General features: G+C 46.4%; 4 protein-coding genes across 8 annotated transcripts; 1 reads left to right on the forward strand and 3 right to left on the reverse strand.

Moving 5' to 3' along the window:
- Positions 1–2,868: 2,868 nt before the first annotated feature.
- On the reverse strand, positions 2,869–7,671 carry LOC101772147. 3 transcript variants are annotated; one of them, XR_002677253.1, is made up of 10 exons: positions 7,114–7,670; positions 6,883–7,020; positions 6,326–6,394; positions 6,172–6,243; positions 5,456–5,538; positions 5,229–5,360; positions 4,804–5,014; positions 4,416–4,535; positions 4,190–4,242; positions 2,869–3,083 (listed from the first exon to the last, which is right to left on the reverse strand). XR_002677253.1 is itself a non-coding variant. In XM_004965911.3 (8 exons), exons 1-8 carry the CDS (start codon positions 7,567–7,569, stop codon positions 4,488–4,490), a joined length of 1,209 nt encoding a protein of 402 aa, XP_004965968.1. In that variant the 5' UTR covers positions 7,570–7,671; the 3' UTR covers positions 4,415–4,487. The 3 variants fall into 3 exon arrangements, 1 of the variants encoding a protein (XP_004965968.1); XR_215091.3 differs by lacking the exon at positions 2,869–3,083 and having other exon boundaries at positions 4,066–4,242; positions 7,114–7,669; XM_004965911.3 differs by lacking the exons at positions 2,869–3,083; positions 4,190–4,242 and having other exon boundaries at positions 4,415–4,535; positions 7,114–7,671.
- Positions 7,672–7,973: 302 nt separating this feature from the next.
- LOC101773102 (protein FAR1-RELATED SEQUENCE 5) lies at positions 7,974–11,457 on the reverse strand. Of its 2 annotated transcripts, XM_022825728.1 has the most exons (3): positions 11,053–11,457; positions 10,633–10,765; positions 7,974–10,436 (listed from the first exon to the last, which is right to left on the reverse strand). In XM_022825728.1, the coding sequence occupies exon 3, from the start codon at positions 10,365–10,367 to the stop codon at positions 8,352–8,354; it is 2,016 nt and encodes a 671-aa protein (XP_022681463.1). In that variant the 5' UTR covers positions 10,368–10,436; positions 10,633–10,765; positions 11,053–11,457; the 3' UTR covers positions 7,974–8,351. The 2 variants fall into 2 exon arrangements, with proteins under 2 accessions (XP_022681463.1, XP_004965969.1); XM_004965912.3 differs by lacking the exon at positions 10,633–10,765.
- Positions 11,458–13,244: 1,787 nt separating this feature from the next.
- Positions 13,245–14,969, reverse strand: LOC101773787 (aurachin C monooxygenase/isomerase). Of its 2 annotated transcripts, XM_004965915.4 has the most exons (4): positions 14,728–14,969; positions 14,324–14,634; positions 14,010–14,220; positions 13,245–13,913 (listed from the first exon to the last, which is right to left on the reverse strand). In XM_004965915.4, the coding sequence occupies exons 1-4, from the start codon at positions 14,959–14,961 to the stop codon at positions 13,377–13,379; spliced, it is 1,293 nt and encodes a 430-aa protein (XP_004965972.1). In that variant the 5' UTR covers positions 14,962–14,969; the 3' UTR covers positions 13,245–13,376. The 2 variants fall into 2 exon arrangements, with proteins under 2 accessions (XP_004965972.1, XP_022681424.1); XM_022825689.1 differs by having other exon boundaries at positions 14,324–14,969.
- A 101-nt stretch (positions 14,970–15,070) lies between these two features.
- LOC101763801 (pentatricopeptide repeat-containing protein At1g31430) lies at positions 15,071–16,654 on the forward strand. The gene has a single exon (XM_004967144.3). The coding sequence runs from the start codon at positions 15,071–15,073 to the stop codon at positions 16,652–16,654; it is 1,584 nt and encodes a 527-aa protein (XP_004967201.1).

A 16,654-nucleotide genomic window follows, 5' to 3' on the forward strand; every position in this document is an offset into this window, starting at 1 on the left:
ATAATCGTAATTTAGGTAAATACATTTTAAAATTATGAAATTCTTGGATGCACAAGACTTATGCTCCTATATTCGTACAACGGGGGTGATGTCTGGTCTGGGAGTATCTTGTGTGTGAGTGCGCCCGTTCCCACCTAATAAAGGGTTATGGGGGTGCTTGAGCCTCGCTGGGGCAATTCGTTCATTGAAGCCCAAGGTGTACGGCCATAACCTCACGGGTGGGGGGGGGGGGGGTTGGGGCGGCTCTGCTCCAGGCGCGGGCGGCGCGGCTCGGCCTTCTCCGACGAGGTGGGGGCGCGGGTGGCCAATGGCTGCCATGGCTGGGTGGAGGGGAGAAGAAGGTAGCCAATTCTCAATTTCAAGACATGCTGGATCCAATCGTGAATTGGTATTTGCCTGCTCATTGAATTCCATCTATCAATATTATATACATCCAAACAACAGATTTGGTATTGTAACACATTTCCAAGACCAATCCATTTTGGTATAGGTACCTAATTCAATTCCAGCAGCTCAATGTCTACATCCAAATGTAGCCTAAAGGAAATGCCTTGGTGGGTTGTATTCACCCATTGATAATTACAATTCTTTAATTTGGTCCATGGCCATAAGTAAAGGTAGTGCAGCTGAAAAGCATTTAGTAATATAAAGAATGTAAATACAGAAAGAAAGACAGAGAGACAACCAATGGGCAAGATCTGATCATAATCTAATGCAGTGGTCATCTCCTTGAGGGCAAAAGGGAAGGTAGTACAGTAGGGCTGCCAAGAGGAAATCCACTGCCTGCATTGCATGTGCTGTGCACTGTTTGTAGTATTCTTTTCATTCAGCCCGGACCGGACCACTCAGGTCAGACGGCAGGGATTGGAATGCCATTGCCTTCGCCTCCAGGGAGGAGAGAGGCCCATCTTGAATTGAGCCATGACCACACTCTGTGCTCAATAATTTTCTTTTGAGATCCGGCCTGTGGTCAATACTTGGAGGGTCCATAAATACGCATGCCGTGCGTAAAAGACATAAGTTGGTCCCTTCTGTTGGACATCAAATTTTAAACCACTGTGCAGCTGGGCATGTCTCGCTACAGTACCAGGCAGGCAAGGTGGTGCCCAGCCCAACCACAGGAATTACTACCCACGCACGCTCTACCATATTCTATGTAGCATACCGAGCTACTTCACCTTTTTTTTCATTATACAAGGATGAGCACACTATGAGGTGGTTCCCACCAATACACTGTATTGTGAATACACAAGGAATTTCATGATAAATCACACAAAACAGTGTGGTTGTACTGTTGTTATAGGAGAAATTCTCTGATCGTGGCTGCTAGCGCTCGGATCGTCCGTTCCATCAGACGCTCCGATGAACATTAAAATTTCGAAATGCAACATTAGCAATCATGTGCAACATGAAAAGTAATGTATAAAATGAGTATGTCGTTCGATTCTGGAATAGAAAATTTCCGCCGCAACATGAACACTATGTTTCATGCAACATTCACTGTGAAACACGAAGAAACAATAGTTACAACATTTATGCTTAACTATTGCAATATACGTTGAGTGTCCGATTTTTTAAGATTTCAGTTCTGCAGCGTTATTGTTCTCTAATACGGATTGGATTTATCTTTGCGCTGAGGTGCTTTGATTAGTGTTCAACCAAGGTTGAATTTGGGCGCCAGGACAAGGTCCAAATAAGATCATCAACGGTTTCTTGTGTATTTTGATTTTGGTAGCTCCTTTCAAGGAAAAAAGAAACTATAAGTGTTTGGTAGCTGATGTAGATCATTGTACATGCGTGCCGCGTGCCCCGGCAGGATTTAAAACCTATGTATCGAAGAGCTGCTTTCACACTAATGGCGCAGAACCACCGCCACGTCATCATCAACAGTTCATACCTTGACTTCATTACATTGCTGCCGAAAACAACTCACAACCTCCGTACTGCTTGCATAGTTAGCACATCACAGGTTGTAATTAATACAATGAATGTGTATTTTCAGTCTTGACACAACAACTTCTTGGATTGTTAGGCCGACAAAAACTTTTAAGAATTAAGGATGGACATTTTTATATCAGAAGAAAGATATGGTAGTCAGCTTTCAGAGTTTCAGTATTATTGACTTATCTGTTTGTTTGCAATGTAAACCCTGCACCATTTTAACCTTTTGTGTTGTGTAGTTGGCACTGTAAAGTGGATACGTTTTCATGTTTCAACACCTATACTTCAAGCTAGCAACCTTCCCGGAAAATGCACAGATTAAACCAACCAAGCAACAGACTTGACTTGATTTTCATAGTTCTGAGTTTTGACAAAAGCAGCATGACAAAATCACATGTGTAATATAATAATGCGTGCCTAATTTTATCCACTGTAACCATTGACTAAGCATGCAAAGAACTCCCATGCATAATTTTGGTGTTATCTATGAAAAGCAGTCAAGTTGTAAGTTGGAGTACTTGTGATGGAAGGAATCTGTATTTCTGATGTCATGTTCCTGGCTTTGTTTTTTGTTTTTTTTTGAATAATAATCCTGGCTTTGGTTTCCAAGTAGTGATCTCACTCTTACCTGATAAGCAGTAGCTTTCATGTGATCATTCAGCCATTCACGGAGCAATACCAGATAGCTGAGATTTGACATATTTTAGCTTAGAATTGCACCAGATTACATGAAGTCAGACGACTTTGTTTATTTTTGTATTCACCATGCACCATGTGCAATTTCTTGCAAGTTTCTTTCAGATAAGTTTCTTGATATTCAAGCCAGATTGTGTTAGTTCTCCATATGTGCAGTTCCTTTTCTTTATGTGTAACACAAGATACAAGGACACTTTAAGACAATATTCAGAACATGGGAGAGGACAGAGGTGCTGAAATTTAAACATCACTTTGAGGGCTTCAGACTTTTCTAAGTTTTTGAAAGAGTCTAGTTCCACAAGGAAAATGCCTCGCACACAAAAACATTCATTGTAGGAGTACACTAACAGTGCAGGCCTAGCCAGTTGTATTCATGCTACTCACGCCCCATGAAACAATGGCTCACTCAACACCATGCCGTCATGCGTGAAGGCCTGTCCGTTGGCCTAACGCAAGGGAGAAAGATGGATGAGAACACACGCACAAATCATATGATCTAAGTTAGTTATCAGTTACATATATAGTTATCAAGACCGATTATTTCCTCCCTTTGTTTTGCACCCTTTTATCTTACGTTTTTTTTTTTTGCAAATAAACACAGAGATACCTCAAAGTTCTATAAGAATCCTAGAATGACTTGTTTTGTGAAACAATGCAGTTATGTTTCAATCAAATTTAGTTTCCTCAACCATCTTGTCACATCCTCTTGAAATCCTCTATTGCAGCTTTACTTCGATTAAGTATGCAAAGTAGCTAGCATTATCATCCTCATTGACGACTCTTGGGGAGTGTTACATTCGAAGTGTTACCTCTTACCTTCCAGGGTTTCTTAAACCTCTTCGGTTACCTACGTTGCAAACGAGAAGGGGATGAATGATTCTAGAGGCATCGGCAGTTCTCACCTACTACTAGGAGTACGGGTTGCATGCCTGGAGGGGCAGGACAGCTTGACAAGGATACAGACATATTAACCTTCAGCATCTATGGGCACAGACTGGATTTGCATGCACGCGTGGGGCTAGAAAACATGCAATGCAACAATCGCTATCTGACGAGGACATAGTTAAGGTAGTGCTGAAAACTGATTTGGATCATGAGTTTGGTGGTCAGTCAGAACTCCATGGAGGCAACTGCATTTCATAATTAGACAGCCTGTACATCCTCCTTGCCAGATTATGCAGATTCAGGCCTCCACCGAAATGGCCTATTTATTGTGTATGCTTTCCGACTGTGCATGGCAAGTGTATAATTATTGTCATCACCTGAAACCTAAGGACAAGCACTGAATTCTATTAAGACTTGAGCACAGTCAGTTCTGCGAGTCCTAGTTCAGCGTTATATTGTACAGGGCAAAGTTGGCCCAAAACAGATCATTGCACCCAGGATGTGACAACTGACAACCCAATCCAATTGTAGAAGCACGAGAGGTTAAGGCCCAGGTTAAGAGCATTTCTCATCTACTTTCGTTCTAATACTTCTTTTTTCTGTCAATTCAAAATTTGGTGTATAAACAAAATAGGATGATCTATTGCTTTATCTTGTAGCTTATTACCTTTCAGAATTTACATTTACATAAAGCACATCCGCCCATCTACATGATTTGTCCTGCACAGGAACCAAAATCAAATGCAGCTCAGGCTCAGACAGACTTAAAATGCAGCAGCAAGAATGATGCAGTATTCATAATCTAACATGTAAAAATTGTTTCAAATAAAAATGATAAGCACCTATGAATGACTTCAGTGCAGATAATGTTCACAAATAAATATCAGATTTACCTTTCCAATGGTGCACTGAAATCTCCAAACCCAACACGTAGTGTTACATAAATCTGTTGCTGACAGTGATGATTACAACTCCAATGTAAAGTCATTTAGCCGTATCAGCACCTCGTTCCTCTTTGGATCAGAAAGAGCAGATTTTCAGTTAAAAAAACAATGGAGAATAAAAGATCAAAGTGGCCTTTTGGAACCATGGGCAGAGATGGGTAAGGCAACATTCTACATTCATATCCAAGAATATGAACTATCTAGTTTTCTGAAGGAAATTCATGTAGATTTCCTAGAATTATGAGAGATAATTCATCTTGAATTTCATACAACAACATGGAAGGCACATAAAGTAATTAATATTTAAATTAAATGGAAGATATACAAGGAAATATACCATTAAGAAGCTCTTTGTCCTGGGATCATTGTAACGCGCGAGCAAACAGCCTTGTTGAGGCTTCAATCCATCTTTGAGTAACTGGGAGCGTAGATCCTTTTCCTTCTGGAGCACAATTTCTTCTTTTGGTCGTCCACTGAATTTTTTTACTGCAACAATGCCTCCTTCTACCTTCCGCAGAGTAACTGCTTCTGTATTTGGAGCTGGTAAACTGATATAGAAAATACCATTAGCCACATAAGTAAAACCATGAAAATTATTGAAAACATTTCCTTCATTTAACTTATCGTACAGATATAAAATCATAGCCTAAAAAAATCAGAAGAAAAAGAAGAGAAAAGTGGAAACTGGCAAAACACCAAGGGAAAAAATATAACAAGAAATGGCAGGAAGCCTGGAGCTGAGATCTGAATCCCTGGATATACCTGTTCAAGTCTTTGTTCATCGGCAGAACTATCTGGATGGATACATCTGAAAGTGTGTCATCAGAAGCTTGAGTGAAGACAGGTGTAGTCATTGGAATCTTTTCAGATGAAGCATTCTTGCCAAATATATACCTACATGTATAAGTACATTCAGTATTGCGACGCATGGAGTTTCAAGAATCTGTTTGACATATTTATGGACAACTGTAACGTATAGAAAAACTCACCCAGTTACATTATTGAAGCCTGATGATCCTGTCAGTTTATCTCCTTTTGCTTCAACTATTAAGAATGGCTCATAACTTCTAACCTGAAAATAGTTATGCTCATAAGTTTCACCTCTTGCATAAAATCTCTGAAGAACTAAAATTTATTATTAACCTTTTTACAGATTATTACTCTGCAAGTAAAAGATCATATAGGTGGATTATGAGGGCATGCCAACACTTGCTGTATTTATATATCAACATGTAAGTGGAATCCAAGTTTTAGAAATAAGAATAATATTTGTTATTCATCGTTGAAATAAATGGAAGTGATTTGATTAGACGTAATAATTAGCGGATGAGGTATTAGTGGTATCTGAAATATATTTGACGAATGTAACAATTACTGATAAGAGCCAAATGAATATGGGCCATTAGATGTCAACAATCTAAGGCTTATATTGCTCTGAGTATACAAAAGTTGTAGATAAAGCAAATCTTCAATCAGTATAGATGATGCATTAAATTGCTCTGAATACTCAAAATTGCAGATCAAGAACATAGTAAATCAGTATAGCTGTTGCATTAGATTACTCTAGGTACACAAAAACTGTAGATCAAGCACGAAGTAAATCAGTATAGAAGATGCATTAGATTGCCCTGGGTGACTGTGTACACAAAAATTGTAAATCAAGCATAAATCACATTGAAAATCAGTATGGGTGATGCATTAATACCTCATAATGTGCAGTCCTCTTTAGAATAAGGTAATTTGGTGTTTCTATGTCTGGCGTCTTGTAAATCCGTAGCTGTGCAAAAAGCCAAAAACCAGAGTCTGTAAATACATGTTGGCGTGTGAAAAAGGAAAATAATAGGCTGATGGAAGATTACCTGCTTGAAAACATCCCGTAATCCTTCAAACGAGAAGTACTCATTGTTTTGTATTGAATCCCAAAGATCCTGCAGTTCAGCATATCAGAAAACCATAGCACCATTTAATGAAAACGACTACATTGCTGATCATTACAATCTAAATGAAGGAGATTGGCCAGGTAAAAAATACTGTAGCCCATATAGGGAGGGCGGGGAAGAAGCACTGTATTGTAGGGGGAACGCTGTACCATGAACATTGTGATAAAAATGCCTTTGTATTGTATGGCATAACTACCGACTAAAAAATGGAAACACATCATGGTGTGATATTAAATATGTGAAAACAGGCAGGCACCTCGTCAGAGAAATCTCTGATAATTTTTGTGGTGTGCTAACTAGTTGACCCAACAACTAACCCATAGTCCTGATATTGGTCTACCACTCATGCACATATATAACATCTTAACTCTCGAGGTACTGAATAGTGCAAATACTACTATACTAAGGACTGTGTAGACCGGCACCACTAGTTCTTCTGGAATCATCAATGTCCCTGGATAAGCAATAGTGCTTACCACATGGCTGTTGAACTTGAGATTCTGTGGATTGACGCCCATGATCGACAGCCCGGTGAAGATCAGCTCCGGCTTCCACGGCAGGAGCATAAACTTCATCACCATGGTCCACCTCGTGGTGAGCTCGTACGGCCCTGTCTAGAAACAAAATTCAGCACAGTCAATATCTGCCGTAGCTGCAAAATTTCGCTGCGCACGCTCGCGTCCTCGCCAGAGCCGAGCGCGCCGAACCTGCTTGACGGCGTGGAGGTAGAAGTCGGGGCGGAAGAGTAGCTTGAGGAGGCGGATGTTGAAGAGGTAGCCGTCGATGGTGTCGTGGCGGGTGATGGGGTCGCGGAACCGCACGCGGTCGTCGTACGCGGACCGGTCGATGCCCACGTCGTCGAACAGGTGCGGCAGGTCGGCGCGAAGGAACTCGCACAGCATCTCCGCATCGGTCGCCGACAGCCCCACACCCCCGCCCTTCTCATCCTTCTCTTTCTCCTCCGCCGGGGCCGACGACGACGACGCGGGGGCCACCGCGCCGCCGGGCGGCGCCGCCCGTGCCGTGAGGTGGAGGTTCCTCCTCCGGGAACATGAGGGCAGTACGGCGGCGTGTGGGCGGAGACGGAGGGAGACGGCGGTGGGGGACGCCGGCGGCGGTGGGAGGATGAGGAGGCGGGAGCGGAGAGATGTGGTGGTGGCCATTGCTGCCGTTTGATTTCGTTTGTGTTGGAGCTTCTCGCTTTACTTTTTCTTAATTTTTTTTTCTTTTGCAATTTCCTCGCTTCATCTTTTTGCGCGCGTGTTAAAATTTGGGCCAGGAGATCACTGGTCTTGCTCAATTCCTAGCCACAGGCCCGGAGCGAACTAGTGAAGCTCTTCACTCCAGTCCACACAGTTTGCAACGCATAACCAGCTGAACAAATTCCCCTTAAAAAGGGAACAGCTGAACAAACAAGCCTAGACTGTACAAGAACAAGCAAACCGTCATATTTTTTTCAAAAAATTAGATAAACTGTATTCCCTCTGTCCCAAATTATAAGTTGTTTTTTGGCATCCTAAAGTTCAAACTTTAGTTTTTACTATGCGCCTAGAAAATTTATGAATTTAAAAAAGGCAAAACCACCTATAATTTAGAACAGAGGGAGTACAAGGGAAGATCCTGCAGACACGACCATTCAAGTATATCAGCAGCTGTGATTTGTGACGTCATGATCACCAGCCCAGCATTCAGGCACTCAGGCAGGAGGCCAGAACCTACTATCTGGTTGCCACAAAAGTCAGGTAGAGATGGAAGGATGCACTATGCTATTGACATATACAACTCGATCAGCATGATTGGATTTTCTTGACAGCACCTGACATGTCGATAGGTCATTGCTGCAAGCAAACCGAAAGCTCATCCTCTGGTGCAACAAATTCTTCACAAAATATGCCCAAATCAATCTCTCAAATGCCCTCTCAAGACATCAAACCGCTGCTATCTGCTATCTACTCGCTGCAGAGTGCAGAGCATCCTTGTTCAGTTTCTCCCTGAGAGCCTTGATCTCCATGAACGCTTTGCACAGCACTTCCTTCGCAACTCTGAAGGTTCCGGCTGATACAGCTCCCTTCTCCGCACACTTCATTGCGTCACGAACGAGATCATTATACCTCGAAGCCACAGAATCTGCACTGCCGCTTTCATTGCCCACATTAAGCCCGATCAGTTCTGGCCCCATCTTGGCTTTCTTTGTCCATCGCTTCGTGATGCAAGGCTCCGGAAGCATGATAACACCAGCCATGACAAACACTCCAAGCACATGCCTGCAAAGTATTGCTGAGAAGGCAAACCGGCAGCAATCACACCAGGCCTTCTTCTCAGTGACGTTGTAGAAAACAGTATGCCTGGTAGGAGGATTGCCACCTCTTTCGACATAGTACTTCATGTATGGTCCGTCCTGAACTTTGACAGCAAAATGCTGCAATGCTTCAATCAATTCCACCTGGAATGTTTCAAATGCAGCTCTGGTGTAGATGCTTGCCGCTTGTTTTTCCAAGACTGTGTTAGTTTTCAGAAGCTGTTCAGGAGGAAGTGAAATGATGTCTTTCCGGGCTTCACTCACATACAAACTGTCCATGTACTGATCAAATCTAGTGATAAAATTACTCAGAGAAACTCTTGCACTGAAGTTGTTCCTATGAAACCTGCTGACTGTTTCTACTCTATGTGTTAATGACAACTCAGCGAAGAAGGAGCTGGTTAGGTACGCAGGAACCCATTTGTGCCTTATCTCATACAGTGATTGAAGCCAAGTATCATCTCTCAGGCCATACTTGTCAAGAATGGAGCCCCAGAACATATCAAAAACAGGCACAGTATCACACTCATTAATACATCTCTTTAGTTCGTCATGGAACCCAGGAAATCTTGTGTATACATCAGTCAATTTCTTCTTGCATCTAGACAAGATTCGCCATCTGCAAAGACGATGAAAACATTGAGGAAATACTTTCGCAACTGCAGCTGCCATTCCCTTTCCTTCATCGGTAGTAAAGGAAAATGGCAACCGTTTATCCATCGCTGTCAACCATGTCTCAAAAATCCAAGCATATGAAGATTCTGTCCTGTCCAAAATTAAGGCACAGCCAAAAACAACAGTGTCACCATGGTGATTCACGCCTGTGAAAGCTGCAAAGGGCAGCATATTCTCATTTTGACTATAAGTAGTGTCGAAGTAAACAGCATCCCCAAAGTATGTGTAGGCCATTCTAGCTCTTGCATCAACCCAAACTGCATTGCTTACACAATTCTTACTGTCCACTTGTATAGAACAGAAAAAACCAGAGTTCTCTGACTGCATTCTCTTGAAGTAATCAAAAAGCCCCTGAGCATCTGTATCTCCAAACACATTCCTTCGCAACTCCTGCAATTGGTTCTCATGCTCCTGAAACTTCCCAGAGAGGCGGCGGAGTTGGACCTCCCGTGCCCGGTCTGCACTAATGATAACATGGGTGTGGTCCAGCACCAACTTCGTGATAACCCACTTATCTGGGCCCCTACGCACCACCTCCATCATCGCTGGGCACCCATCCCGTATAGAGAGGCGCTTTCTCTTTTTCTTGTTGCTAGGGTCCACAGGCTTCTTCTTGTGATGTCCCTCTTTCAAGCACACAAAACGCTTCATAACGAGCACTTCAACACCCTTTCTCCGCTCACTACGGGATCGTGCAACACGGATCCCAAACCCAAAACGTAATGCATATGCGTTGTAGAATGCCCGGGCAGCTGCATCAGATTCAAACTCCATGCCCATGCGTGGTTCATCATTTTTTGCCACCACATCAGCTGCCATCAGCAGCTCATTTCCGGTTGGTGCCATGGATCCATCAGAGGGATCAATACCATGAATCTGGGAAGCCATCACACCAGTTCGTTGGTCAATATTCGCAGTACCCGTATCATCCTCAACATCGATGAACTCTTCAACCAATTCCTCATCTTCACTTGATGAATACTCCATTCAACAGTTCAAAATCTCCAAAATTTCCAATTTTCAAGGGAAATGCATGCCTCCGAGTGCGATAAATCACTGCAATAATCAGATAGCCAGACGAATGGCCAGACAAGGATAAGACATTAGACATTTTGACTTGAATTTCAGAGGGGGCAAACACACAGAGAGGCAATTGGAAAAGATAGCAAAACATCATGGATACAGCACAAATTTGACACCTGAACACTGATAGAAGAACATGTATCCTCAACTAAAGTGAATGACAACTTACAGCCTGTTCGGAGCGCTGCTTTGCAGCTGCCTGCTGCTGCTCGGCAGAGAGCGGCGCAGCTGCAGCGGCAGCAGCAGCAGGCAGCGGGCAGCAGCAGCATCCACCGTCCGAACAGGCTTAAATTTCACCATTCCTATCAGCAGCCAAGAGCACCCATATCACAAACTTCAATAAATCCGCTAGTAGCATGACTAATTTCAAATTGCTCTAAGCATCATCATTCATACGGCTCAATCTTCAGGCAGTTCAATTGCACAATCCAGATAACCACATACTACCCAACTGCAGACACATCGACTGAGAGCAACTCCAACCAAACTCTCATCCCACCCCCTACCCGAGAGAGATGCAAAAATCAGCTCCAACGAGCCCCTCATCCAGTTCCTAACTATGGGAGACCTCTCATCCAGCGTCGCTCACCTCAAAGCGAGCGGGAGTCCTCGTACGTCGCCGGCCGCAACTGCCGAGCTCTCCCGCGCCGCATCGGACTTCTCCGAGAAAAGTATGCCTGCTTCCCACGCGGCGGCAGCGCAGCTCGGCACCGCCCCACCCGCGACCGCGGTCCTCGGCACCCCGCGCCGCCCCCCACGTGGCTGGCCCGCAACTCCACGCAGCCCACGGCTCCTCGGTTCGCGTCGCCCAAGTGTGGCCGTCCGCGCCGTCCCAGACGAGGGAGCTTGGACTGCGGAGGGAGGGAGGTTGGGACTTGAGATTTTTGGAAGAGAGGGGAGGTTGGGGAGGGAGGAGGAGCTCGGGGATGAAGAGAAGCCCGACCCAGGCGTACTGTGCGAAGAGAGAGAGAAGCTTGTGTGAAGTTGAAAATTGATTTTTGATTGATGTGATCTTGCAATTCGATTCATATATGAATATGATGTGTTTGCAATCTCGGAAGGTACCTAAGATACTCCATCCGTTGTAGGTCGTTTTGAATCAATTTGGAACGGAGGGAGTTACTGTGTGGATTGTGTTATAAGAGAAACTAAATATAGTGAAAACAATTACTTGATATCAATAAAATAAGGTCGAGGTAATATTGGAGGAATTGGGGTTTAGTTAAACCCAAATATTCACACCAGCAAGAGGAATTCTTGAAGCAACCCATCCATGAAAGATAGGATGATTACCAGCTAAAGAAGAAATTAGCTCGAGCTCAGATAAATTTCCTCTCTTTGCGCTGAGCATGAGTATAAAAGGACAGGGAGAGTAGGGTAGAAACCACCCTTGATGAGAAAAGACTCAGTGGATGGAGGTATGGCTCATCGTATCCCTGTCTCCGGCGACAAGAGGCAGGTGATGGAGCGCGATAAGAGAAGATAGTGGGGAAGAAAGTAGGAATTTTGAGACTGATCGAGAAAGAGAACCACATGATGAAAAGATGGTGAATTCGCTACTTGTGCACGTGGACTTATTTCAACCCCTTAGTTAGACCATGCGTACTGAAGTGCCAAAAGAGGATTAATAGCATCTTTTCGCCATTTAGAATAGCTTTGCAAGTAGGGACACTAAAATTCTAGAAAAAATTCGTGTAAAAAACTGCTAAAGATAATTTCTTGCATGAAATAAAGTTAGGTTGTAAGTCTTAGAGGTATAATGTGTGAAATAAGTTTTTCCAATTTGGAGGTTATAGTAGAGACGCAGAAATATTTTTGGTTTGTCCTCTAAAACCCTGAACTGTTTGGCAGGATTTCTTTTATCTACAGAAGTTATTTGTGTGTTGTAATATTTGTTTTGTTTCTAGCGAGAAACCAAACCCATAAACTCTACTGAAGCGGGCCTTTAGTGTCTGTTAGAGCATTCCCGTGGAGAGTGCCATGTCATCTTAAGATATTTGAGTTGATGGATTAAAAAAAACCTCCAATACTTAGTTTTATTTCACGGGTTGTTAGGCTAGCCGTACAATTTAATTGCAATGCACGGGGTTGGACGCAATTGGATAAAATGAAACTATCTAATTGGAGTTTCTATAGGTTTTATAATCTTGAGAACATCGCACACCTAATTTCACTCCGACGAAACTCCCTCTCCTCTCTCTCTCCATTTATTTTGCCATGTTATCAAATTTGCTAGAGTGTCACATAATTTAATAAAAATAAACCCTTATTAAACTCCATCGAAAATAGTCTTATCCACCTAAAGTGCGAGAAAGACCGTGGAAGTTATGGATTGTAGTGTGATGAGCGGAAAAAATAGGTAACAAGGGCAAATATTTCCTTCAATCAAAAGAGAGAGAAAATAACATGGCCACCACAAGGTAGAATATTTTTTATTTTTAACTTTTCTAATTAATATTTTAAAAATAATCCATCCAAATAAACTTTTTTATTTTGGTCGCACACGTCCGTGTGGCGTGACAAAAATACTCTATCCTGCTATTTTACATTGGCATGATAAAAACTGTGTGTGCGGATTGTATTGGTGTGATAAGGTGCATCATGATGGAATATGCGGAGAGGTCTACCAATACATATTCCACGTAGCAAGTTTGTCACGACATCGTGACAGGCTAGTTCTTATCTTAAAACAATTATATCTTTTTTCATACAAATTCGGATGAAGATGATTTTTTATATGAAACATGGGATCTACAACATTCTAATTTTGAGTTTTTCCAGTTAAAGTCATTAATATGCTTATATAATTCATCTAAACTTTAAAGAATCATAGTAGTTTTTACCAACAAACTTCTTGATAAATGGAGGTGGCAAACCTAAAAAAAAAAAATCAAAATACAACACTTTCTGATTCTAACAAAAATCCGAACCGCCAGCGCCATCATCTGCTGTTGGCGCGCCTCCAAAGAACGGCATGGACCTCTGCCGCAGCTGCAGCGCGTCCTCGGTCGCCATCCTCACGTCGAACCCCTCCGCCTCGCCGTCCACCGGCAGGCCCTGCTTGACCCGCCCGAGCCGGCGCGCGTGCAGCACCTGCGCGGCCACGACGGGCAGCCGCGCCGCCTCGTACTCCGCCAGCGCGCGCGCGGGCGCCGCCGGCTCCGTGGCCCACCTCGCCAGGCACCGCCCGAGCGCGCGCGCGTCCATGACGGACATGTTGGTGCTTCGCAGGCCGTGCGGCGTGGTCGGGTGCGCCGCGTCGCCGACGAGCACCACGCGGCCGCCCGCCCACGACAGCCGCGGCAGCGGGTCCGCGTCGTAGATCACGTTCACGAACGGCGACGCGGTCTCCCGGACCAGCCGCGCCAGCTCGGGGCACCAAACGCGCCCGGCCTCGCCCCGCATCCGCGCCACCATGGCGTCGGTCGCCTCCATGGTCACCGAGCTCCCCTGCTCAAGCGAGTCGTGTCGGAATCAACGAACAACGAGAGGGAAGGACACTAGCATATAGCGTCAATGACGCAACGAGGGGACGGCCATTGTTACCGTGAGCTCCGGTTCTGGGCCATTGATGTACCAGAGCCAGTTGAGCCGGCTCCTGGGCAGCTCGTAGAGCACGGCGTGCGTCTTGTAAGCAAGATCGAAGTAGAGGCAGTTGCCGAGCTCCGGGTAGGCTCTTCGGATGCCGATCATGGTGTCCGAGCTCTCCTTCCCGGCGAAATCGAACACGCCTCGCCACGCACAGTACCCGGAGTACCTGCACCAGCCATGGCGAGTGAGAAATGGATCATCCTTCGGAGCCGATCGAGACAAACGCGCGAGAGCGCCACGGATTCGTAGCCTTGGTAGGGGCAGCTAACCTGAGCTTGAGGTCGGGGAGGAAGCGGCGGCGGATGGACGACGTGGATCCATCCGCCGCGACGAGAATGTCGCCGGCGACATCAACCGTCTTCCCCGTCCGCAGCACGCGGGCCGTCGCGATGACCCCACCGCGCGTGTCGTCTGGCGCCTCGAACGACAGGAACTTGTGGCCCCAGAGCACGGTCGCCGAGGCCGGCAGTGCCTCGTGCAGCCGCCGGTGCAGGTCGCCCCAGTGCGCCGCGCGGAAGTTGAAGTCCTCGTCTCTAACCAGCGTCCGCGCCGCCTTCGTCTCGCTGTCCGTTGCTCTGTTCTGCAGCCATAAACGGTTAGCAGTTCGCCGCTCCCAATAGATCTCCACCTCACTGCGAGCGCCAGGCGATTCGGAGAGGGCGGCGGGGCTTACCAGGTCGACGGCGAGCGGCAGCGTGGCCGCATCGAGGCCCCACCCGGGGATCCAGCGGGCGAGCGTCTCCATAGACTGGGGGTCGAGCCCCAGCCCGGCGCCCGTGCCGCCCCCGGCTGCCGGCGCCGCCGCCTTCTCGAGAACCACCACGTCCCATCCCGCGCCCGCCACGGCGTGCGCGCCCGCCAGCCCCGCCACGCTCCCTCCCACCACCACGGCCACCCGCTTGCCCATCTCGCCAACAGCTGGCCCCAGCCATCCGTGTCGCTCTCCCCGTTTCTATACGGCACCCACCAGAAGATTCCCCGCCTTGGCGTGGCGCCTCCTACCCACGCGTCCTCCGATGGCGACGGGGTGCCACCACGCCATGCCGCTGCGCGACTGCAACGTGCTGATCAGGACCCTGGCCAGGCGCGGCAGCTTCCAGCGCGTCATGGCTGTGTACTACGACCTCCGCGCGCGCGGCCTCGTCGCCGACAGCTTCACCTACCCGTTCGTGCTCAGGGCGATCGGCGTGATGAAGCTGTCCGTCGAGGGCCGCAAGGCGCACGCGGCCGCCGTGAAGACCGGGTTCCGATGGGACGCGTACACCGCGAGCTCGCTGATGGACATGTACGCGATGCTGGGCCGCGCGGATCTGGCGCGGAAGGTGTTCGACGAAATGCCGCGGAGGTTCCTGGTGCTGTGGAATATGATGATCAGGTGCTATGTCAGGTGCGGCCGCTTCACAGCAGCAGTTGCGTTGGCTGAGGAGATGGAGAGGAGCGGTGCCACACCTGACAGGGTAACGTTGGTGACTGCCGTGACCGCTTGCTCCAGAGCAGGGGACCTGAGCTTGGGAAGGAGGATTCACTCATACATGGATGCAGTCTTTGGATTCAACCTCCCAGTTGCAAATGCACTTCTGGACATGTACACGAAGAATGGTTGCTTGGAAGAGGCGGTGAAGATGTTCGAGCAAATGCCGGAGAGGAACATCATTTCTTGGACCATACTCGTGTCGGGATATGCCCTTGCTGGACAGCTGGACAAGGCGAGAGCTCTCTTCTATCAATGCACAGAGAAGGATCTAATTCTGTGGACTGCAATGATCAACGCCTGTGTGCAAGATGGAAGCTTTGAGGAGGCATTGTCGCTGTTCCGAGACATGCAGTTGCAACGGGTGGAACCAGACAGGTTCACTGTTGTCACTCTTCTGACATGCTGTGCCAATATCGGCACTCTTGATCAAGGTGAATGGATCCATCAGTATGCTGAGGGTAGGAAGATGAAGATTGATGCAGTTCTTGGCACAGCGTTGATTGAGATGTACTCAAAGTGTGGGCATGTTGACAAGGCACTGGATGTCTTTGAGCGAATGCAGGGCAGAGACGCCGCAGCCTGGACTGCCATCATCTGCAGCCTGGCCACACATGGTCAGGCCAGTAGAGCTCTTGAATTGTTTGAGGAGATGCAGATAAGCAAAGTGAAGCCTGATGGTATTACGTTCATTGGGGTACTGAGTGCCTGCTGCCATGGTGGCTTGGTTGATGAAGGACGGAGGCATTTCCAAGCCATGAAGGAGGTCTATCGGATTGAACCTAGAATCGAACATTATAGTTGCTTTGTCAATCTTCTAGGGCGTGCCGGTGCACTTGATGAAGCTGAGAGGTTGATCAATGGCGTGCCTGTCAACAAGGACACTATGCCACTGTTTGGTGCACTCCTCACTGCTTGCAAGGCTCATGGCAATGTTGAGATGAGCGACCGGCTGACCAAACGAATTGCCGAGCAAGATTCCCCAAATCCTGGTGTCAATGTCCTCATGTCTAATGTGTATGCAACAGCATGTCGATGGGAGGAAGCTGTAAGAGTAAGGAGCAAGATGGCGCACCCCAGTGTCAAGAAGACTGCAGGGTGCAGCTCGATTGAGGTTAAAGGATACTAA

This window comes from Setaria italica, chromosome IV (assembly GCF_000263155.2).
Source record: "Setaria italica strain Yugu1 chromosome IV, Setaria_italica_v2.0, whole genome shotgun sequence".
NCBI lineage: Eukaryota > Viridiplantae > Streptophyta > Magnoliopsida > Poales > Poaceae > Setaria > Setaria italica.